At 39.2% G+C, this 24,742-nt stretch overlaps 1 protein-coding gene across 7 annotated transcripts; it reads right to left on the minus strand.

Annotated features, from left to right (window-relative positions):
- Positions 1-24,742, minus strand: RBBP5 (RB binding protein 5, histone lysine methyltransferase complex subunit). Of its 7 annotated transcripts, none has more exons than XM_060772932.2 (15): positions 24,639-24,742; positions 20,324-20,349; positions 19,847-20,019; positions 19,053-19,193; positions 17,806-17,968; positions 16,908-17,017; positions 14,103-14,222; positions 12,401-12,554; positions 12,235-12,306; positions 11,696-11,813; positions 10,591-10,660; positions 9,248-9,286; positions 7,365-7,594; positions 6,929-7,006; positions 1-1,552 (listed from the first exon to the last, which is right to left on the minus strand). In XM_060772932.2, the coding sequence occupies exons 1-15, from the start codon at positions 24,655-24,657 to the stop codon at positions 1,527-1,529; spliced, it is 1,539 nt and encodes a 512-aa protein (XP_060628915.1). In that variant the 5' UTR covers positions 24,658-24,742; the 3' UTR covers positions 1-1,526. The 7 variants fall into 7 exon arrangements, with proteins under 7 accessions (XP_060628915.1, XP_060628912.1, XP_060628911.1 ...); XM_060772929.2 differs by having other exon boundaries at positions 6,812-7,006; XM_060772928.2 differs by having other exon boundaries at positions 1-1,555; positions 6,812-7,006.

A 24,742-nucleotide genomic window follows, 5' to 3' on the forward strand; every position in this document is an offset into this window, starting at 1 on the left:
TAAGAAATAAACATACTTCTTTATTTACAAACACATAAGCTAGTATCACAACAGTACTTTACAGAAAACCAACAAGCAGTCATTATGTCAAGTTTTGTACAAACTTCAAGAGTATCAAAAGGATTTTAAGAATAGTGAATGGGAGAAATAAAGCAGGGATCCATAATACCACACACGCAGTAGGACTAGTTTGTCCCAGTCTTCTATGGACTGACAGGCTATGTGGCAGAATTGTACACCGAAGGACTGTATTGAAGTATTTTTGGTTAGAGATGCCATACATTATGCTAGAGAATATAAGGACCAATTCACAGTTTCATTAGAAGAGGAATTCAACAGGTTGGGTGAGACTTCCTGTCAGCAAAATTGCTAAGCCCGCCCCCCAAAAGTCTGCAAAAGTCTGCAATTTGAGGTTTACTTATTTGTTTTGAAATATACTCTTTTGAACACAAAGGCAGATGTAGAAATCTCATTTTATATTCTGGAGAAAACATTATTTAAAATATGATTAATATGATTCTAGACTGAACAATCACCTACACTGGAAATGCAAATGCAACCTTTTCAAGTATTTGGACAGCAAGAAAACACAAATCTCTGGATGGGACAGAGAGTAAAAGCACAAGTAAATCACACCTCTCCTCATTATGTTTCCATGTTCTGTCCGAGATGCATTTGTCACCTCTGAGAAGACATTAGTTCTCCCTGCATGTTCAGGAGTGGTGAAAAGGAGAAAAGGCATTTCTGGGTCGTGGGTGATACTAGGAAATATAATGAGCTGATGAGTGAGATGGGTTGCTGTATATCCTGTTTCTTTTGTCTGAATAAATGGCTGCTTCTCTCACTCTCTCCTTTGTTCGTGCAATCAGCATCAGTTTCCTGTAACACCTCTATAACCCCGTCATCCTTCTGGGCTCATTGGGATTCCAGGTATCTATTCCAAACCTTCAAAAATAGGTCAGCTTGGAAAGCAATGAGCGATACAAGGGACATCTAAGCATTAATAGCAGGCCTGCAAAACCACTGCAAGCCAAAGTGTATAACAGAGAAAATAATGATGCACCGAGTAATTTTTTCAATTAGAAACAATCCATTAGTAACGTGCTGAGATCCACAACAGAACGGCAGGTCTTTAATGTTCGGCTTCTTGAGAATGATATGCAGCAAAAATTATGAAAAGGTCATAACTCAAAAGAAGGGGTCTTGTACTTTGTACTTTGGGAAATTTTAATTGGACTAATAAAGAAAAATAGTTTCCTATTCTCAGATTCTATACAGATCCTCTTTCCTGACAGTCAACTTGTTCATTCAATGTTCACAAGAAAGGATCAGGGAGAAAGATTTTCCTCTTCCATAATTTTGCTTCTTTTAAAAAACTGATTCTTGTATACATAGGCAGCCAGGCCACTTGTCCTTGCCATATTAAGTTAAAGTCAGTCCATTATCTGACTGAATATTTTGTCCTTATTCAATATTGTTATACCACTGCAGGAAATAAGGATCAATGTAGAAGGGGCAGGGAATCTTCATAGCAGCTCTGAGATCCCACCACCTGCTAAAAGAACAGAACAAAAGAAAAGAACCAAAAATTTACATCTATATCTCACTGTTTTCAGGAGGACTCTGATAAATAATTGCAGGTAGAAGCTACAAAAACACCCACAATGGATGCAACGGTGCCATGGGGAAGCATTTTTCCAACATGGGCATGTTGTTTTTATTTATCCTTCTAGAATTCTGCATCAAATGAAAGTAATTCCCCAATTTAACTAGTTTATGGATAAATTCAGAACATCCCCTTGGCTGAGATTTCTGCAAACTTACCTGGATGAAGCTCAGAAATGAATGAATACAGAGTATTTAGCAATTAAGCAAACTTGGTGTGCTGTCCCTGAGAACAGGGGAGGAACAACTGAAAAGAAGCTTATTGGGATGCCTTAGGCAGTGATTTCAGCACAGTATCAGTTCATTACCTGTGTTCTGTGCAAGATTCAATTTTTCCAGAATAGAGCACACTTTAAAACAGTTTTGCACAGTGAAGCCTTACATACTGAAAACAAACTTGTGTTTTTCTCTGAATAACCCTATATACATATTAAAGGGGGTTTGATCTGAAAAACTCTTGAATTTCAAAACAAAAAGATAAACCTGTCAGAGATGTGTTTGATGCTTCATTCTCTCATGGGAGGAGATGAGAGTCCAAGATATCTTGGAATCATTTCAGTCAACTGAGTTTGGCAGAGGCAGAGCCACAGGAGAGAAAGCATATATACCATCTAAAATAGTGTCTAAGATTCAAAATGGAACCTGTCAAGACTTTTGATGACATGTCTAAAGGCTTTGACTAAAAAACTTCCCATTCAAAGTCAAGAGAATCAAAACTTTAAATACTGAAAATGATATGTTTTACCCAGTATTTTGGTTGTAGTTTTGGGGAAAGTTTGAATTATAAAATTGCTGATAGCAGCTTGGGTGCGGATCAGCAGTATAGTTTATCTACATATGTTTGATATCCAAAAGGTACCAGTGCATTTTTACTTAATAACAGCCCTTTTACTAAAAATCAGGCCTTGCACCCTAAAACTGCCAGATCCTGTCTGATCTTGGAAGATAAACACTGAAAATCCTGGTTAGTATTTGAATGGGAGACCAGCTGTTATAAGATGTGTTTCATATACTTCTGAGTACTCCTTGCCGAAGAAAATCTATGAAATTCATGGGGTCACCATAAGGCATCAGGTATCTTGAAGGCACACTCACATACATAGGGCTCATAATAAAGGCAGGCATCTATGCATATGAAGCATTCATACCATACCTCTTATGAGTGTTTCATATGCACAGGTGCCTGGCTTTATTTGGAGTCCTATGTATGTGTAATATTAAAGCGAGATATCTTTTTTCTGACCTGCAGTATTTCAAACACTATCACTGTCCTTATTAAGTTCTTACAGGGCAGCTCAACAAATCAGTTTCATAGAGAAAGGCTTGTAGCCTCCAGCTATCTAACCCCGGTTTAACTTATTAAACCTATTGAAAAGAATGCACTATACAGATGTTAAATTGTGAAGACCAAGCAAGCAGTGTCCTAAGCATCCTTAAATAACAACAAAGAATATTCCAAGCCTAGATTATGAAAAGCAGTGCAGCTCTTCCATATTAATGGGCATGCCTTGAGTAGGTAAGCTTTCCAGGTACAACTGCTGGATCTAAATGTAACAGAAGGTATGCCAAAGCATCAATTGAGGTTGACACCAGAAGGAAGGATGATATTTTGTTCTTCCAGTACTTGCTTTCTCACATATGAGTTTATGATGTTGTATGACCTATGTAATGCTTCCTAAAGTTACAGAGACTTCACAGTTGCAAACAATTTTAAAAATCCAGAAAATTACATTAAAAGTATCTGGCAATGAACTGCATTCTGCCCAGGTTCAAGTATGTTTGCATGTCCAAAAATAAACAGACAAAGATGAAGCAAGTACTCTATAAAATTGCTCACTGATTTGTAAATTATTAATTCAGAAAGTGTGCAGCATGGTGCTATTTAATATCCATCTCATTTATATCTAGCAACAAGAGTGATTACTTTCCTTTTTTTCTTTGAAGAACTTGTATAATATTGAGTACTGGTAAAGTACTTGAGTGACAAGCTTAATAATGACAATAATCTAGCAGGAAAACACGACAACAAACAAAAAAGGCTGCCACGTTTGTTATTATATCATTTGTAAGCAAAAATCGAATGCATGTATTAATATAATAAAAGCAATATAAATAGGAGAAGAGCAGGAAGGACAACGAGCAAGCTGGGTAATACTGGATCAGCAGTGAGGGAAAGGAAGGTTTTTTTAAAAAACTCAATTCTGGAAATAATAAAATCCACAGCAACAGCTACTGTGTTTCAAGGATGTACAAAACCGTGTGCATATGTCAAATGTAAATTTCTATTTCACCTAACAATTTTGCAGAAAAGTTTAACAAACACTGTTTTACATCCCCTGTACATTCATTTCCTCCTGACTCCCTGTCTGACAGATCTGAATCTCTTTACAATCTGTATAATCGATTAAAAGAGTCAAATATGGGCACAGACACACTGCAACCGTGCAATGCTGTAAGAACAAAAAAGAAGCAAAAGGTTCAGGATGTTGGAGAAATGTTAAGTCTTTTGTCATTTACTGTTAAGTAATATCACAGAATTTGCTCAGGTTAGGTAAGCTAAGAGCAATCTTTGTTGCAATAATCTTTGAAACAGAGTTTCTATGAAAGACAGCATTGTTCAGGCAACATTTCCTTCCACCAGGTAGTGGAAAGAAACCTGTAGAAAAATAAGTAATTCCTTTGTGAGGAATGTTATTTTCAAACAGGCGTGAGGAAACTTGTGATCCACACAATGCTTTCTGACACAAGCCCCCATTAGTCCTGTTAATACATTGATTGCTTTCTTGACTTGACTTCAGGACTGTGTTTGTCTTGCCTCATGGTAGGCCACATGTCGCAGCTTTTCTATAGGATGCCATTTTGTCTACTAGTAGCTAATCCTGTCTATACATTGTCCTCTTGAGCACTACATACATATGTTTTAGTTTATTAGTGGACCCCCCCCCCCCCCCTCATTATTTTAAATTGGATAATAAAGGGTATGAGTACCAAGTCTGGTCCAGATTCTTCAAGCCATGTAGGCAAGTTGGATGGGTAGATGGATGGATGATGTGGAACTGCCACTGAACTCAGAAACTACAGGTAGCCCAAAATATTGCAACAAAATACTGACTGACATGCCATATGAGTTTTAAACAACTGGTACTGATTGTGCAGTTTGTTTCTGGTTTTAATACAAGGTTCCGATGGTGACATTTAAACCTCTAAATGGTTTGGAAGCTCAGTATTTGAATAAGCATCCATCCTTCCATATACTTTCCAGAAGGCTAAAGTTAGCAAAAGGAGCCCTTCTCTGTATGATCCACCAGTCGGAGTAAAATAATGTGGGAGAAGATGGAGACCTCTATTGTGAAATGCATCACTTGCAAATTTGAAATTGCATCAATAATACCTCCAAGAACCTTTCCATATTTCTTTATGTTTTTTAGCATCGGGGGTTTTAGCAGTAGTACTTTTGTTTTCTGACCTTTTCTTCCTGCCTTAGAGTACCCCCTCCTGTTTCCTATGTATTTATCTATGTATCCCTATGTATCCTGATATGTTTCCTTTGTGTGTGTAACTAGAAATTTGGAAATCCAACACAAAAGTAGCCACTGCAGCTTGGGTGTTTAAGCATCTGCTATGATGTTCCAGTAAGTTACTGCATGCTCCATTATTTTTTTCTTCTGAGAAACCTATGGTTTGATTTTCAGCTTTTCAGTTTGAAAGTGAGCACTAAAACTTATAGATAACAATCAAAACCACCTTAGATTTTTGAAGGATATTTTATGACTTCCTGAAGAGTTATAATTACCTTTCTTTTTGGCTACTAGTACATCCCTCATTTCAAATTTCAGCATAAAACTCAGCTTTGCAAATTTTGAGGGTTCAAGCCCTGATGGCTGTTAGACAGGGAGACCTTCTCTTTACTGTTATAGCTTTGTCATGAAGAAACACACACATCTAAATTGTATTGTGACTCAGAGAACAAGAGAGCACATTTCAAAGCAAAAATATTTCAGATGTCACAGGGGAAAGATTTTTCTGACATAACATGTTGCCATTTGATCAGGAGAACATGTATACTCAAGATGCACATTTCGTAACAAATATCAACTCTGAAATGCTAGCAACATTTCTGCCATTATAGTGGCTGTAAGGGCAGTGTAACATACTGTGAAGATCTCTGAGGAGGGCAGAGCAGTTATGTGCAATTTCCATGTAGAAGTATTGGACCCTTTGTAGGAAATAGAAACAGGGCCAGTTCATCTACATGTAGCTGGTGAAAGATATATTTTTGCCCACACTCTATCCAAGGCCCCACTGCTGCAATTCTATATCCATTTCTCTAAGAACAAGCACACTGAACTCATTCAAACTTATTTCTGAGTAAAAACACAGAAGGTGTGAGGTTAGGTGCAGCTTTGTGTACCACTCAATCCTACCTGGAAATCCCTTGCTTAAAAGAGAACCCGAAAGACAATAATACTACTAGAATAGAGACAGATGAGGGTCCCAATTCTTGATAATCCCAGCTATTGAAAATCAAGGCTACTCTTGTACAGAGCCTCGTGTGAGTGGCTCAGAAAAAGCCCCAAGTTAGGCTCTCTTCTTGCTCTTAGTACTGTCAGTGATGTTTATATTTTCTGTAACTAAATATGGATGCAAGCATGGACATCAGACTTTCATAGGCCATGAAATGCAACCAGTCCCCAAACTGTGGGGCAGATAGTTACTCCCTCCTTTATTTTATGTTTTAAGAGTTTGATGCATTCATAGCAAAGTTGCAAGAAAATTTGTGGGCACACATGCTCCTCATCCCTTTTCTTTCTCTTTTTGATTCAAAATTTAACTTAACAGGTTTGAGTGTTGTGGAATCAACAGTATAAATTACTGCGAAGAATCAGCAGCTTCTTTCTCTTTGATGTTATATGACATTTTAACAATTGCCACATTCTTCATTTCTAGGTCAATGATAAGCACCCATATTTGTGAAAATAGGGGTTAAAGGTTATGTGCTGAGAAGTGAAATTTTGTCCATCCTTGAGAGTAGAGCAGCTAAACATTTAGCAAGCAAATGCCATCTGGAAGCTAAAGTGCTAAGACTATGCCACGTTTGCATGAAGCAAGGTCACCAAGCAAGCAGACGCTCACGCTGGGTCCTTACCTGGCAAAGGCTGTCCCAGCTCCGCCTGCACTTTACCCTTTGCTGCTCCTTCCAGAGGTAAAGAACCTCTGTCCCCTTTGTAGAGTTTCGGTTTAAATGGAGAATCTTTCTCTTTACCTTTTGATCCTTTAGGCCTGCCTGCTTGCTTCTTCTTGGATTTACCATCTCCTTTCACACCCAGAAGTGGATGGACCTCTGTAAAGAACATTTGTAAAAGGAAGTACACATATCTAGTCGATATTTTAAAAGACCAGTATATTCATAGTTCTTGCCTACTTTATTGCTCTCTGAAGCTCATATGAAAGGAAAGAGTAACTTATCTTGCCCCCTTTGTAAGAACAAAAATGGAGCAGCAGGAGAACCATGAAACATCTGCCAACTGTCATGATCTTGAGTACACTGGCAGTTTGCTGTGCATAAAGGGAAGAATAAAACTGCTATATAACCTAGACTAAAACTACATTTGATTCAGATGCTTTAAGCAATTTCTGACAAAAATATTGAGCAGTGTTTTTGATAGCAATTACTGTTTCAGCTCAAAATTTCCACTCACCATCATTGGGAACTCCCTGCAGTTCTATGTTGGTGGTTTTGGGTTTCTTCTTAGGTGGCTGAGGTCCATCAGACAAGGACTGCCTCTTCTTGTCACAGCCAATCCCCTCATCAGGTAAGGCAGTCTGGACTGCATCTGGTGGGGGGCCATATGGGTTTTCTTCAGGATCTTCCACTTCAGGAGCAATGGGCAAGTACAACAAAGCTTTGGAATCTTCTAGCTCTTCATCACTGTCAGAAAAATATTACTGTGTTCCAATTAATAATACAGAGCTTGTAATACAGTAATTTTTTTGTTCATTTGTGCTTACTTCATCCAGAACAAACAGTAGCATAACCCTGGGAATTAAAATCTTGGGCTCACTATATAAAAATTAATCTCTCAATACTCTAGATGTGCTAGAGTACAAATCCATCATCCCATGTCAACTGGAGATGAGAGAAATTTCTATCAAAAACATCTGACAAGTATACATCTGGCAAGCTGCTCTATACAATGAATTCACCCATTACAAAGACAGCAATCCAGGTATGCTGCTGAGTGTACATTCAACTGCGTGTACTTGCAGTCAGGCATGTTTCTCTGGGATTCCTGTACAATATCAAATTTTATAAATATATGTAGATCTTGGAAATATATTTTTCTTGGGTACAAATATTAAACAATCTATTTAATTATAATCATTCAGTCAGTGGCCATGTTAGCTGCATGATTTTAGGACTATAGTCCAATTAGTAACATTTTCAAGTTCTATATGTGCTTTGAATCCACAAACATTTTGATTTGTACATCATAAAATGTTATATATGGGGTGGTGTAAGAGTACATACATGTATTAACCAGCACAAGGATGCCAGAATATTTTAGTCTTGCAGAATCACATTTTGTAACAGAAGTCACACAACACTAGTTTTGTTGTGTCTTGGTGTATTGTTTATTGCTCGTTGTTTAATTTTGCTTTAACTGTTTTTAATTTGCTTTACGTTGTGTATTGTTATGTTGTGTTTTGAGGCCTTGGCCTTTGTAAGCCTCATCGAGTCCTTCGGGAGATGCTAGCGGGGTACAAATAAAGTTAATAAATAAATAAATAGGCCCATTAAATATCAATTTTACAACAGTGTTACCTGAAGAGTTGTAAACAATGTACTGAACAGTTTTGCATTTTTGTTTACAAAAAAGGTCAAGGACAAAAAATGTCCAAACAATTGCAATCATTACATGTGTGCAGGTTACATTTCCATATCATTTATTTAGAAAATAAGGAGGATTGACAGCTACTCCAAAGACTTGCACATATGTTTTCTGGTTTGGGCACTGGGAAAACACTTGATTGTAGACCCACAAACACTCTTATGGACATTGTGGTATACAAAAATATGACTATTTTCAATCAAAACTTGCAATAGAGAAACTAATTCTGGATGCAATGGCCTAGGCTGTGGAGACAAAATTCAGTGAAATCTAGAATTCTCAATTAAATGCTTTCTGAAGCAGCGTAAGGGACTTCCATAAATATTTTTAATTGGTATATGCCCTTGTGCTCTATTGCTCTCTCAACTGGCCTATTCACAGTACTAGATCCCTTTCTTTCCTGCTCCCTTAACTGGGAATGAAAGGGATAAAAGGACTGAGCATTAAAGGAATGTTTTTCATCCTCCTTGGTCATGCTGATCTGGTTTTCTTATCTGTTGTCTCTACAAACATACTATCAAGTGTTGCCAAAGAACATGTTATATGAAAAAGAAGGGTCAATACTAGGCTTCTGCAAAAAAAAAAAAAGTACAGTGTCATAAGTTGGATCACTTTTATATGATTCATACTTATGATGCTATTTATGAAGTGCAAGAATCCCCCCCTCCCAAAACTTAAGAATTGAAACTTACCCCATACTTTCTCGTTTCAGTTTTGTAAATCTTGGAAGGCTGCAAAAGTCATGTTCAGTTTCATGTTTCATGTTCAGTGCAAAAAAGCAAAGCAAAGCCAAAAAGGCCCCCGTTCCTCTGTAAATTAATGGCCTCTCACTATTAGGAGAGGGAAAGGAGGGAGAAAGCAGAGTTTCCTGGGAAGAAGCACAGAACTCTAGGAAATGTAGTTTGGGAAGGCGAGGAGCCCTATGCCAGAGAATTCAAAAGGCCTTGTCCTAAACTCCATTTCCCAGAATGCATCAGCATCAGAGTGCCCCAATCAGGAAAGGGGAGAGAGAGATTTGGTGGGCTACCAGTGGTAATAAGTTCTACCACTGTCACAAGTTTAACCCCTAAAGCTATAAAAATGATGAAGAAAAGAGCCCCCGAAGTTTTCCCCAAGTATAATAATTATGCGCAATTACTACAATAAAAAAGTAACAAAATTTTGTTACTCTCGTTATAGTAATGATTTTTTTCATTAATGATACCTTAGAAACGCTTTAGAAACAAAGTGCCAGCCCACCCCCTCTGTTCTGTACTGACTTCTGAAACTTTTTTTAATCCATCACACATGCCTAGTGGATACAATAGTCTTAGACTTAGCAATGGCACTTCAGTATTTTAACCACAGATGGCGCCAAACAGCCACCTCAGATGTTGCAACTAAAGCAGGAAAATGACAGGAAATCAAGACTGACAGAAGTCATAAGTGCAAGTGATTTGGTCTACTTATTCATCCCCATTTCATTTTAGCATTGTCAAAAGGAATTGGCTGCTGGAAAACCCAAGAGATGTCCAAAGAGAATGGCCACCTCTCCATGTGATTCTGAGAGTCTTCTCAGATCATTTCTGGTCTTTTTAGCAGGAGAACTTTTAATCACTGAAAAGGAAAAAATTCCCTGCCAGATCAATTAAAATGCAGAGCTTTCAATAAATGTGATTTCTGAGGGAGACAGGACAGAAACTAGGAAGCACCTCAGGAATGTGGCGCATATATTGTATTTGCTCCACCAAATACAATATATGCAATCCAATTTAAATAATAAGTCCCTCCTTTCCTGAGAAGTAATAGGATATAATCCAGCCCAGACTATCATTGCATACTGCAAGAGAGCTCCTGTCTTACTCATACTAAAACTGCATACAGATTTAAGCCATAATCCTAACTACACTTATGAGAGAGCAAGTGACCCTTAACATGATGGAATATGGTTCCCAATAAAATTCAGGATTTTGCTGTTGATCTATCAACATCCATAAAATTAATTATTCACAAGTTCTTTATGGGCCTTTAACATTCTCTCCACCACAACTTTTACCTGCTACAAAAAGCAGCAATGGGATCTACACTGGTTACATCCACTTCTTCATCCTCTGCCGCATCAGCACCTGCAAAACAAAGAGATTTAAAATCACAAACTGCAAAGAACAGGGAGATTTCACTGGTAGGTTCATCCAAACTCCTTGACAGCACAACAAAAATGGGAGTTAAGGAAAAACCGATGTACAAAAAGAAAAATATACTACTTTGATTCCCAATTCCTTATGTAAATGTTTTGCAATGGAAATGTTTGTGATTCTACAATTAATTTAGATCAGCCCTAGCAAGTCCATTAGATAATTTAAGAATTAAAAGAAACCTACGGTGGCTTTATTTTATGTATTTTTTTGCAGATGTTCTCAGTAATGTGGCCCTCTCAGTGCCATGGAGAGAGTAGTAATATACTGGTCTGTTCAAATACGAAGTCAACAGGGCTCATTCTCAGCTTGGTTTCAGGACTCCCTGCCCCCTGGGTACCATTAACTGTGGGTGCTCAAGTCCCATTATATACAATGGTATAATATAGTAAAATAATTTTTTTCGGGAGTGTCACCTAGAGGATATTTTAGACATTTACACAAATTTGTTGTGCACTGTTTGCAACAGACTCTGCAGAAGATGTTTCAGCTGAATTTCATTAAAAAAAAAAATCAACCTGTTTGGCAACCTCTGTAAATGCTGATTTATTATCAGTAAATGTTTGATTTGTATACCTATTTTATATACCTATATACCCGAGGTCACATACAAATTTCACGTGAGGAAAGGGGCCCTAAGTGGAAAATGTTTAAGAAAGAAGCCCTGGTATAAACTACTCCCAACCTAACCATGATACAGAAAATACTGTTGAACCAAAAACAGAAAGCACTTCACCTATTGCCATCTATGCATATACACACAATGAGGTGATGTTTTCATGGCCACAACAGCTACTTTTGTGTTAATTTTATGTGGGACCCTTATTTGCACAAGACAATAAAAATGGCTAAGATCAAGCTCTGAAAGCAGGGTGTCAGTAATTTAAGTTGTGGGTTTTCTAGAAAGTTAAATCATAGGTTGTTTATCCTTGGCAGCTTGAGTTTTCAGATCAATGCATTATTTACCTGTCTGCTCCGGCTCACTCTTATCTTCATCCTCTATGTCAAACTCAGACTCCCGTTCTTCATACTCAACATTTTCATCCAGCTCTTTAAAATCAGGTGCAAAGGCACTCCAGTTTTCCTAAACCACAAACCCAAAGAACATTTCATTGCCATGACAATCTACAGCTGTGAAACAACTTAGCTATGTCCCAAAGGGCCACAAACCACGTGTGCCATCACAAGACAAACCCTCCTTAAGTCACAAGGCCTGTTAAACAAGTAGACCACTTAGTAATGTAGTGTAAAGTCACAGCAGGACCTCTTTCATCCCTTTCATTATTTTATTATCTCAACAGGAAAAGGGAGTCTGAGCCCTCTGGCTACAGGCAGCTCCTTTTTCAAGGGTCCTGAAATTATTCAGCTCTCCCTGAAGAATATTTCAGAAAAGACTCTGATTCCACAACACATATCATTTGCAAATGGTATGGATGGTTCAGAAGAGAGTTACCCAAAAAAACTGATTCCATGAAATGTAAAAACTTATCAACGCTTCCACCTACCACTTGATTTTGAGCCCAAATGGATACCACGCCACTGGAAATTGAAGCAATGATAGGTCGGACAGGATGCCACTAAAAGACAAAAGAGTGCATTGAATGGGAACATTAAAATTCAATAGGTGAACTGTCATGACTAAATTAATCCCCTGGAAAGTTAACCACTTACTGCTACATCTAGCAGCAACTCCCCCCTAGTGCCATGAAGAATTTTCACTAGGTTTCCAATACTCTTCTCCCAGATGTACAAAGCATGCTGGCGTGCTGAACCTGCAACAATATACTCTCCATCACCAGAGAAACAGCATTTCTTCCAAGGTGTCCTGCAGAAAAAGGCACAAATAAAGTAGATTTCCCTCTGCTACTCAAGAGAGAAACAATGGTGTTAGAGGATTTCTGCTTCAAAAGAGTAAACTGTCAAAATTAGTCATATGTGCATTTGTCTCTCCACTTTTCCAGGTTTCACTCTCATGGTTTTGATTCTTGGTAAATTTGTGTAGCCATCCCACATCTCCCACAGTTGGGGCTGCCATGTGAACATTTGGGCTCATCATCAGAAAATGGGCAGGGGGTACCTGTTCAAAAGGCAGGCATGCCTAGTGTTTCTGTTCCACTTTTCCTTTGTCCAGGCTTAACAGACAGTCTTGTTGTGTGGGAAGAGCTGCTCCACATGCCAATACACTTATCTGATTCATCTTTCTCTTCCTGTGTGCCATACATTTCTGTTTTGTTTAGCAAATGAAAAGAGGCACTGGGGGAACAAAAGCACATGGCACACAAGGAAGAGAAACCAGATCTACTGGGCAATATTTTCCGATCTTCATCTATTTTAACTTATACTCCACAGATAAGATTACATATAAATAAATGTTTGGAAAATATTCAATCAAGTCAAAATGTATTATATACTACAATTGTGAACTTAAATAAAGTAAAAGCTATGTATTTGGGGTTTGTCTGCATCAGAATCCTAAAGTCATTCCTCTGCACTAACTGAACTGCATTTCTATTATTATATTCAGTAAGCCCAGTTGACATGTAAAAGAAGCTAAACACCTCTTTGAAGTATGAAAAAGTATCCTGATAAAGTAGGCATTCTAACTGCAAAGTTTTCTAAATTAAATTGACAGAATTTGCAGGAATAGCAGTTGCTTTTCTTTCGTACTTTTTAAAGTCTTTTAAACAGATGTTTGGTTCCTTTACTCAGGGAACTAGAATCCCTGTACATGCCTATTTGCCCTACTTTCCCTACCTATCTATCACTTCTGTCTGCCTCCCCTCCCCACCTATCCCACATGGCTATTATGCCCACTCTCTTTGCTCACACTGCCTCCACACCACTCTTGCTTGCCTCGCACTTTCCTATCTTTTCCATTATCCCAGCTACCACCCTATGCTCCTTTCCCAAACACCTACTCACCTGTCACTTCTGTTGTCCCTGCTCAGTTCCTGACCATTTTCTTGCCTTATCCCACTTCTTCCTCCACCTTGCCTCCCACCGTGCCCCTGCCTATTCCACCTTCATCTGCCTGCCTATTGCTTCACACCTGCATGTCAATTCAGCTCCTCCCACCCACCTATCCTCCAAGCTCCCCCTGCCTATTGGCTCCCCGCTTTTATGTCTATCATCCCCTGCTCTCCCTCTGCCCACCTGCCTATTGCTAGCTGCTCCATGCATTCCCCCACCTACCCATCACCCCCACTCCTCCCTGGCCTCCGATTGCCCCAACTCCCCCACCCATACACCAATTGTTCTTGCGGCTCCCTCTGCATCCACATCTATCACCACCGTCAAACTAATACATCTGCTGTGAACATTAAACACTAGAAGTAAAGTACACAAAGTTGCCTCAAGACAACGGCTTCCTTACCGGTTCACTAAGTCTTGTAGCTTCTGCATTGGTTCTGGTTCTCCATCTCTACCACAAGTCAAGATTTCCCGACCATCGTAGACTCTAATTATGCGATCAGCAGTATTTATTAGGAAGCAACTGAGGGACAGAAAAGATGTTCAAAGTATGATGCATTTTAAATGTATTTAGATGAGAAACTGTTTCACAAATTAATGTAAGCAACAAGATCAACACATTGGCTTGACAAACCTACAAATCTTTTATTAGATTTTCTCACTGTATTGCAGCATTTCCAGTGTGACAGCTAATATTTTAATTTTAATTGAAGGCTTCATTGTCTGCTTTTGAAAGTACCTCAATATCAGAAAGTACACTACCATACAGCATATGGACTGTTGTTCAAGAAACACATTCCAAGTTTCCTTGGACATACACATCTATTTACAGTATTTTCATATTTCAGCCATAGTACTTCGTATTATAACAAAGGAACTGCTCCAATTATGGCATCTCAATTTAAAAGATTTTAAAAGACTTTTGAAATAAACCAAGATAATGGAAATTTCTAAACCTCTTTTATAAAGCATTTCTGGTGATCCCTGAGCTACTGGTTGCCAGTCTTTGGCAAATTTCCAGGAAAGAAAGAAAGAAAGAAAGAAAGAAAGGGCATAAATATAGTGCTAGTCCCTGGCAAACTGCGGGAGAACTATTTCTGATGCTCCGGATCAGATATCTTGAGAAACCCAGCAATGAAGAACTGAAGATCACTAAATCTCCTGGAAGACCTTTAGCCTCACATAGTCTTTATCTAAAAGTTGCATATACAAAACTTCCCAGTGCTAAAGACACATTGTTTCCAAAAGTAAACAAAGCTAATTCTACAGGTGAATGCACTCACTTTCCCACTGTTGATGAATCTGCATTCCTGTTGCCTTATTTGCCAGTAATTACATTTGGAGAAAGAATCACCAAAAGGCAATTGGAAAAAGGATTTTGAAAGCACATGGTTTGCATATAGAAGGTCAATTTCATCCCCTGGCATCTCCATTAGAAAGGCTCAAGTAACAAATATCACTCAACATCAACCATAGATAGGAATGTATGGACCATATATATGGACCATATATAAATCCCATATTCCCTCTCAGTATTGCCTAAACAGGTCTATAATTTTTTTTATTAAAAATCAACCCTCAAAACCTGGATCGATTTATCCATGGGTCAATGTAAGTACTATACCTTAAACCCTTAGGGGGAAAAAAGGAACATTCCTCTTCTGAGTAGAATTTAGTTCATCCCTTTAAAAACACAAACCTTTTGCACTTTTTCCACCATATTGCTTCTTTGTACCGTTTTGAACGCCTGGGCAAAAAATGGCAACAGCTGACCTCCTGAATCACTATATCAAATCCATACTTTGATATGGTATCACATTTATAATTTGCCCTATGAATTTTTATGGAAACAACAACTATTTACACCTTCAAACAGCAGTCACACAATGTACAAAGGGGAATTGAGGCTTACTCACTGCCCACATTCCAAATAAGAATTGTGTACACATGCTCACACAAGACTATATATGTATAACCATATAGACCAGGCCTGCACAATATGGCATTAGTAAGGAGCTGAAATTAAATAGGCTAAAGCTTTTCAAGCTGCAGATATGTTTTTAAGTGACCCACTTAGGCTTTGTGAAAGAGCGCCTTTCCTTCAGAGCAAGCAAAAGTGGATTAGCCTCAATTTCCTCACCACCCCTTCATGTGATGGTAAATCAGTCCTTTTCTGAGGGAAAGATGTGCCTCAGCTCTTGTTTCTGCTGCCTTTCCTTTCACTTTGTTTCTGAGTGCCTCTATCATCTCCTTCTCCTATAGAGGGAAAAATCATCAACTCTGTGCTATTCATTTCCCTCATTTGTGAGGGAGAAACTTAGCTTTGCTATGTTGACCTCACAACAACCTCATAGTGAAGCTACATTTTTTCCTCACAAGAGAGGGAAAGGAATGGCACAGAGTTGGTGGTTTTCCCACTGGAGGAGGAGATGACACAGGAAACCCAGAGGCGAAGAAAAAGGAAGTTCAGCATTGTCAAAATTCTCCCTCACAAGTGAACAGTGTGGAATTGGTGTTTTTGCTGGCAGATGAAGAGGTAACAAAAGCAAAGGGAAAGAAGAGTAGTAGAGGTAAGAACTGAGGCGTTTCTTCATCATCGCCTCCTTCTCCCTCTAAAACGGCCAATCTAATGTCAAATTTTAACCTGACCTGGAGCTCAAGTTTCCAACCTCTTTGAATAAAGGTCTAATACACCTTGAAACTTTATCCCCGCTCACCACTACTCTAACCTGAGGCTAACAACCTTCTCAGGCCATGTTTCCAACTAAGACCAGCACTTCTAGCATCCTGACTGGATCAACCCGTGGTGCCCCCTTTGTCACAGGTTAGTTTGAGAACTTTGCTGACTACAGAAAGGAAACATGTAGAGAGAAAAATACTAACAGGAAAGAATGGTGGGTTCCAATGGCTACTCTGTTGTAGCACTGTATATGACCTCCCTCTCTAAGTCTTAGGCTCAGAGTCTCTGTGGGCAGCACCAAATCCTTATGAGGGCTGCATCTGGTTTTGAGACCACGTGTTTGTGCAAGCCTAATTTAGACCATTGGAAAACCCACATAATTTTGAAACAAAGAAAACACTATTTCTGAACATTCTGTTCATCATACAGAACAGTGGAAGCTGCTAGGGAAGAGCTCGCTGTTCCCCACTTTGTCTACAGTGAACACACTCTGAAGATGTATATATAGGGTTACAGTAATTAACTCACCTTCCTTTTCGAGCAAACTCTATCGATTTAATAGCTGTGGTGTTGCTGGTTCCTGTGGTTACTCTGAAGGAAGCAACAAGGTCTTGAGTGTCTGTCTTTAAGACCAAGATCTAAAGAGGCAAGCAAGAAATAACTGATGTTGCCTATTCACCATACTTCATCTTTATTTAGCTTGTAAGAAAAAAAAGTATGTACAGATACCAACATGTATCATAAAAAGTAGCAATTCTATCAGTGACCTATGAGGTGTTAATCAAGACATGTATCTATATTTGCATATTGTATTCTTTAAAAAATAGTAGTAACACTAAGGGCAGATGATGAACTTAAGACAATGACGCCAATCCTGGCAGAGATATGAGTATCATTCTTTGTGTGTGCAATTCTTTCTCTAAAACATGGGCATACAGACAGAATGAAAGAGTCTACTCCCATCCATTAGCCAGAAGAATAAGAGCCAGCAGTTACTTGTATGAGCTTTCAAGTAGCCTGATGACTTAGGATGAACCCAGTTCTGTGAATTTCTTGAAGCTTTCTTGGGCAAGGATTACACAAAGGTAGTTCTACCAGTTTATTCATCTGAAATATAGCCTACACTAGATATTTGTTGGTTGTTTCCTATCCATGTAGTAACCATCCAGGATTGGATGGGATCTGGTGTTTTGAAGATATTTAGTCAGCTCCACAAATATAGGACAACATTCTAAAGGGAAAATCTATATCTGTCTACTCAAACATGCAAACCCCATTGAACTAGTCCTACTGCTAAAGTGGAATTACTACAGAGTATACATCCTTAGGATTGTACTGCACAAGTTATTCAACAGACACTAAACAGTGTTACACAATAGACAGCTGATGCCTGAACCCACTACAGATCAGTCCAATAACTGCTCACCTTTCCTTTAGCATTTCCTGTATAGATATATTCTCCTCGCCTGTCAAATGAAGCCACCACATTTAGATCAGAATCATCATCCACTGGCAGGACAACATGTTTTGAATCAGACAACGTTAGCATTACTGGAGCAGATTTCATTGGGCATACCAAGACCCTGTTCCTTAAAAATAGATAGGGAAAGGGAAAAAAAGAAGAAAAAGAGACATTTCCAAATATGAAAATATATAAATGCCACTGGTTTGGGGCATTACAATTAAGAAACACATCGTGAAGTTGGAAGAAAGAAACAAAATCATTACTTCCCATCAGTTTATAGAATCATAGAATCATTGAGTTGGAAGAGACCTCCTGGGCCATCCAGTCCAACCCCCTGACAAGAAGCAGGAAAATTGCATTCAAAGCACCCCTGACAGAAGGCCATCCAACTTCTGCTTAAAAGCCTCCAGAGTAGGAGCCTCCACCACAGTTCAGGGCAGAGAGTTTCACTGTTGAACAGCTCTCACAGTTAGGGTGTTCTTCCTACTGTTCAGGTGGAATCTCCTTTCCTGTAGTTTGAAGCCACTGTTCCGCAGCAAAAAAACAAGCTTGCTCCCTCCTCCCTCCCTTCACATGTTTATACATGACCATTATGTCTCCTCTCAGCCTTCTCAATAAAACATACCTCTCCAACAGAGTTTAGCAATAGTACGTTCTCATGCTTTTTATCTCTTCCATTAAAATTACCTTGTTAAAGTAGTAGGAATAACTAGTAAAATTCCAAAAGTTTGGAAGAAATGATAACTTTTTTATCAACTGAATGGCTTCAACAATACCACATAAATAACTACTAGATTGATGAAAAAGAATCTATAGAGAAAGCAGTTTTATTTGATACACATTTTATGAAGGCAGGGGATAAATACTGCCATGCTTCTGGAAGAGGAAAAGGAAGATTTCTAACAATGCAGGGAATTTGACTTAGCCTGATAAGTACAGTTTAAAGATTTAGAGAATAGAGGGAGGCTAAGAAATAAGATGGAAATGAAGAAAAGGAGGAGACAGGAGGAAGGAAACAGGGAAGCTAGTGAAACTGCAGTCACCAAGAATGATACCGAAAGAGATTCCTTCTAAAAAGACAAAAATCTTATTTCAAAAAATATATAAATTATGAAATGTCAAGATGGAATGAAAAGCCAAGAAAAGTCAATAAAACACTGAACTTTCTCAAACCATTTCACAAAATGATGTTTTTTAATATTACTTACTGATCTCGGGGATGATACTGAACCTTTAGGATAGGTGAAGGGAAACGAAATCTTTGGTCACAATCACCTGAAAGAACATCCCACTGAGAAACCATATTATCAGTTGATGCGCTGACCAACTTGTGACCATCTCGACTCCAACTGGAAGAGAAAAATTAAGACAAGAGCCATTCCTTTAGTTTGAGCTCCATAACAACAATAAATGGTCAGACTCTCATTTTCTGCAGCATTCTAATCCTAATTTTAAATCAAAACCCTTTTGCTGTTGCCATTTTTTTCAACATCAACATTGAGCTAAGGGGATCCCAACTGGAGTTGGGACCCACAGTTTAAAAGCATTTACACACATCTGTTAACAACAACATGCAGTGTTTACAATGGACTCTGCCAAAAAAAAATGCTTCAGTGTACTCCACAAAAAGGAAAATCAGTCTGTTTAGCAAGCTTTGCAAATGCTGTTTTGATTTCAATAAATGTTTGGTTTTATACATATTTTATATACCTATATACCAGGGGCCATATAAAGGCAGAAAAGAGTTGCAAGTGGGAAAAGTTTAAAAGACCTGCTTTAGATTTCTTCAGCAGCATTTCATGTTTGATACAAAGTGCAAGATGCATGCATGATTTATGACTGCGAGCATATAGGTTTTTTGGATCATGACAAATGGTAGTAACAACAGGTATTCCATATTAAGCTAAACATTTGAATTGAAAATACACATTCTGGTTTCAGCCCAAACTGTAGGCATGCTAGATACAAAACAGATTCTACTTCTATTAAGGTAATTTCTTACCATAAGGAACAGACTGGGTGGATATGGGCACTGATAATTTTGGCTATGCCTCTTGTCAAGAAGTCCCAGATGACAATTCGGCCATCATTACAACCCACTGCTAGGAGAGTGCCCCACCTATTAAAAGTACATGTAAGGGCCATACTAATACAGTCCAAAGTGCCATCAGCTTCCTGAAAGTAAAAAGGTATAGAAACAATTAGGATAAGTTAAATATCTAAGCTTTATGAGTGGCTTACTTCCTAACTTACAAATGTTTCAGATAAAACAAATATAAACCCACTGATGAAGAACCATAAATAGAAAGGATACCATTTTTATAAATAGATACATTTATGTGATAAAATTTAATTTAAACAATAACTGCTCACTCATATTACATCTCCCAAAAATATTTCACCCTATTTCTAATACTATAAAACGGTCACAAGTCAAGCAGTATTTGAACACCAGGTTTAAAACTAAAAAGGTATTTACCTCTGGATAGTTCTGTCCAAAGGACTCTGAAACAAAAAAGCAGAAAGCATGAAAAGATTGCATAAACTCTTATCACACTAAGTTGTTTAAAAAATACCCTTCATAAAATGGAAGTAGCATGCCAAATAGTGCATATCACTTACTTACAGGATCAGATTTATTATTTCATTCTGGGATCCATATCCAGAAAGTGGAAGCAGATCTCCAGCACAGTGTTTAATGTATTCTTGACTGGAGAGCAAGAGTCAGATCTGTCATTTAGGCAACATTAAAGCACTACTTTCCAGAAATGATAAGTGAAATAGCAAAATGAAGGTAAGATACAGTTAAAGGTTCCCTCTTGACATTACGTCTAGTCGAGTCCAACCCTGGGGGGTGGTGCTCATCTCCATTTCTAAGCCAAAGAGCCAGCATTGTCCGTAGACACCTCCTAGGTCATGAGGCCAGCATGACTGCATGTGTCATTAGCTTCCGGCCAGAACGGTGCCTATTGAGCTACTCACATTGTATGTTTTCAAACTGCTAGGTTGGCAAATGCTGGGCTAACAATGGGAGCTAACCCAACTCCGCGGATTCAAACTGACTTTTCGGTCAGCAAGTTCAGCAGCTTTGTGGTTTAACCTGCTGCATCACCGCATGGCAGCAATACATGAAAAATTTCAGTAAGGGCTTCCTCTTTGGAATTTATACAATTATTATAGACATTTTAAAATAAAAACTGCATAAAAATTGCCTCCTGAGTTTAAAAAATGTAAGAAAAAATATTATTTTCTATACAAGGCTACTGCTTCTAGGAGAGGCACCATGGCCTGTCTTACCAGGAAATTCCTTACGCTAAATTCCATAGTTTGATTCTAGAGCCCCTTGTGGAGGCTCAAGTCCCAGTATATACAATGATGTAGTAAAATGATGCCCATTGTATAAACAGAAAAATCAAGCCCTGTTTTTTTGGATTATTTAAAAAAATATTTTCAAGTCATGGTGGTTGGACCTATATGCACAAAATCCGTAGATATGGAGTGCTCATTGTAATTGGTAAGCCAGATGGTCACTTGAGAACTAGCTGTCTGCCAAGACAATGCAAACACCAATTTTAAGAGGGTTTTTTTTCCCCAGGAGAGCAAGAGTAAAGGAAAGAGTTAAAGACCACTTTCATATATGATGCAATCTCAGTCTTTATCTTTATCAGTCCCTGTCCATCCTGATAGAAACATATTTTTAAAATACAGGCAGTCCCCGAGTATATACAATCTGAACAGAAACCAGTCTTCAATCTATCAAAAAAATGGTTATGTTGTAACTATGGTGCACAAGGCATTCTTCCCCTTGTTCTTCATGACAACTTCCAGTCCAGCTGGCTCAGGGCAGTCTTAAGAGCCCTACAACAAATGAGTCTTTCCACTCAATCTCTTTTAGGAATGGAAGATGATTGAGACCATGCACTAGTCAAACAGATAATCTTTGATATAGGCAAATAGAGTTCATGAAGTCACCCAAATTTTGAGCACCAGAACATTTAAGATGGCAAGTAACTACACCTTATTTTCATTTCCTTAATAACAGCATTCTGAGAAGATAGTTCACTCCGGCCATATGAAACTCTCTTCCCTCCAAGGTGTTAGAGGGCAAATATAAGAAAATTCCACTTGAAAGGAGGCTTTGACTCTGCCCACCTGCTGAAATAGATTCCCTAGAGCAGGGGTCCTCAAACTAAGGCCCGGGGGCCGGATGCGGCCCTCCAAGGTCATTTACCCGGCCCTCGCTCAGGGTCAACCTAAGTATGAAACTACTTAAATGCACACAATAACAACAACAATCATAACTCATCAGCCAAAAGTAGGTCCACATTTTCCATTGAAATACTAATATGTTTATATTTGTTAAAATTGTTCTTAATTTTAATTATTGTATTGTTTTTAAATGTTTTTGCACTATAAATAAGATATGTGCAGTGTGCATAGGAATTCATTCATGTTTTTTTTAAAATTATAATCCGGCCCACCAACTATTTGAGGGACTATGACCTGGCCCTCTGTTTAAAAAGTTTGTGGACCCCTGCCCTAGAGCATGTGCTTTTTAGATGCCCTATCTATGACATGCCCCATAGGGAAGTCCTCAGTAAAGTGTTGGTAGGCTTGTCTGGCTCAAACTTTAAAGATATATTGGCCTATATGTTAACCTGTCTCCGAGTTACAAACATTCAAATTACAAATGGCTCATAGTTAAGAACAGAAGACAACAGGAAGTGAGATAAATTGATCCCTAAGATGAGAAATTCACTCCTGGAACAGTTATCATGGAGAAAAGGGGTATCCACTGAAGCTTTATCCTCAATCCTTATTTCTACAACAAGTCTTTTTTTTTTTTTTCAAAATCTAATTATCACAGGGACAGAAAGTGAGGTGGAATCTTCTGAACAGATGTGTGTGTATGGCTGGAGTTACACTGAAAATAATATACTTTTTCTGACTTAGAAACAAATTCAGCTTAAGATCAAACCTACAGAATGTATCTTGTTGCTAACTTGGGGGCTGCTTGTATATACAAGTTGAGCATCCCTTACCTCAAATGTTTAGTAACAGAAATATTTAGAGGACTTTTTAAAATGAAAAATGGAATTTGCATATATAGAAAGAAAGAGATTACTTTACAGCCTCATCACACTAGAGATGGCATTGGCAATTTTCAGCCCTCCTGGTGTTTTGGACTTCAACTCCCACAATTCCTAACACCCTGTTGGGAATTGTGGGAGTTGAAGTCCAGAATACCTGGAGGGCCAAAGTCTGCCCATGCCTGCACTAGAACATGGATCCACTTTAAATCTGGTTTCTGCCTCCTGAAGAATTCTGGGGTTCGTATCTTAGTGAGGCACAAGACCTGCCTGGCTGAGCAGTTTAAAGGCCCCTCCCTAAACTACAAGCCCCAGAATTCTGCAGAAGGCAGAAACTGGATTTAAAGTGGATCCATGCTCTGGTGCAGTGGTTCTCAACCTGTGGGTCCCCAGATGTTTTGGCCTTCAACTCCCAGAAACCCTAACAGCTGGTAAACTGGCTAGGATTTCTAGGAGTTGTAGGCCAAAACACTTGGGGACCCAAAGTTTGAGAATCAATGCTCCAGACTTTCAAGACTACCTTTTTCTGGCCAAAATAATATAAAATAGATGCAAGAATTGCCTTTTCTGAAAGCCTACAACTCCCAGAAACCCTAACAGCTGGTACACCAGCTGGGATTTCTGGGAGTTGTAGGCCAAAACACCTGGGAACCCACAGATTAAGAACCACTGCTCTAGTGTGATGAGGTCCTTTGAGATGGGACCCACCTCGAAGCATGAAGTTTGTAGCATTTTAGATATACTTTAGACACAAGTCAATTTTATAGCTGAAATGTTTGGGAGTGAAGCAAACTTTGTAGATATTGCAATACTAGAAAGCAAGGGGTTCGCTCTCTGTGTCATTGAAGGTTTTCATAGCCGGAATTACTGAGTTGCTGTGAGCTTTCTGAGCTGTATGGCCGTGTTCTGGAGGCATTTTCTCCTGATGTTTCACCCTCATCTGTGGCAGGCATCCTCAGAGATTGTGATGTTTATTGGAAACTAGGCAAGTTGGGTTTCTATATCTGTGCCATATCCAGGGTGGGAGAAAGAACTCTTATCTGTTTGAGGCAAGTGTGGAAGATTGGCATTTAATGCAAGGGCATTAAATGCTAATCAAGCTGGCCAATTGCACCATCCTCAAGCAGAGTTATGTACAGGATGCTGAACCTGTAATGCAGGCATGGGCAAACTTGGGCCCTCCGAGTGTTTTGGACTTCAACTCACACAATTCCTAACAGCCTACCGGCTGTTAGGAATTGTGGAAGTTGAAGTCCAAAACACTCGGAGGGCCCAAGTTTGCCCATGCCTGCTGTAATGCATTCGTGAGGGGTGCTGTTGAATGATCCCTCAGCATCTGCAGGACCTGCAATTGTGGCTTGAGGCTGAAGAGGACAACGCGAGGAGGAAGGACCAGGGCCTACCCGGCTGCCATGGCAACAGAGACAAGCTTGACAGGCGATTAGGCCCTGGATCCTGTCAGCTTCGGGCGAGGGGAATAGGGCGCGTGAAAGCGAGGCGGGGGAGTGGGCCTCGGACCTTTCCAGCTGGTGAGATCAGGACTGAGGCCTCCAAGTGCCTCTTACTCCCTTGGTTCCAGTCGCGACGCCAAATAAGCCCATCGCCCAGTTCTAGCCTCGCATCCAGGCGTCTAAGCGAGCGGCCAGGCCTCCCTCCCCGAGCCCAGGCCTCCCTGGAGGAAAGGAGCGCCTCCAAGCCACGCACCTAACAACTCCAGGTTCATCTTGGCCGCTCTCTCGCTCCGTCCGATCCCGCTCCGGAAGCAAGGACCCGGGGTCCTCGCGCCGGAGCAGCTGCCCTCCACGCTG

The sequence above is a fragment of the Anolis sagrei genome, chromosome 4 (genome assembly GCF_037176765.1).
Source record: "Anolis sagrei isolate rAnoSag1 chromosome 4, rAnoSag1.mat, whole genome shotgun sequence".
NCBI classification, from domain to species: domain Eukaryota; kingdom Metazoa; phylum Chordata; class Lepidosauria; order Squamata; family Dactyloidae; genus Anolis; species Anolis sagrei.

What these genes read in the sequence shown, in the direction of transcription:
- RBBP5 (XM_060772928.2), bottom strand. An exon ending in CAGTATCATCCCCGAGATCA is followed by an intron (nt 17,969 to 19,052) that starts GTAAGTAATATT and finishes TCTATTTTTAAG; the next exon opens with GAACAGGGTCTTGGTATGCC. An exon ending in GCTGGGACAGCCTTTGCCAG is followed by an intron (nt 1,556 to 6,811) that starts GTAAGGACCCAG and finishes CTGTTCTTTTAG; the next exon opens with CAGGTGGTGGGATCTCAGAG.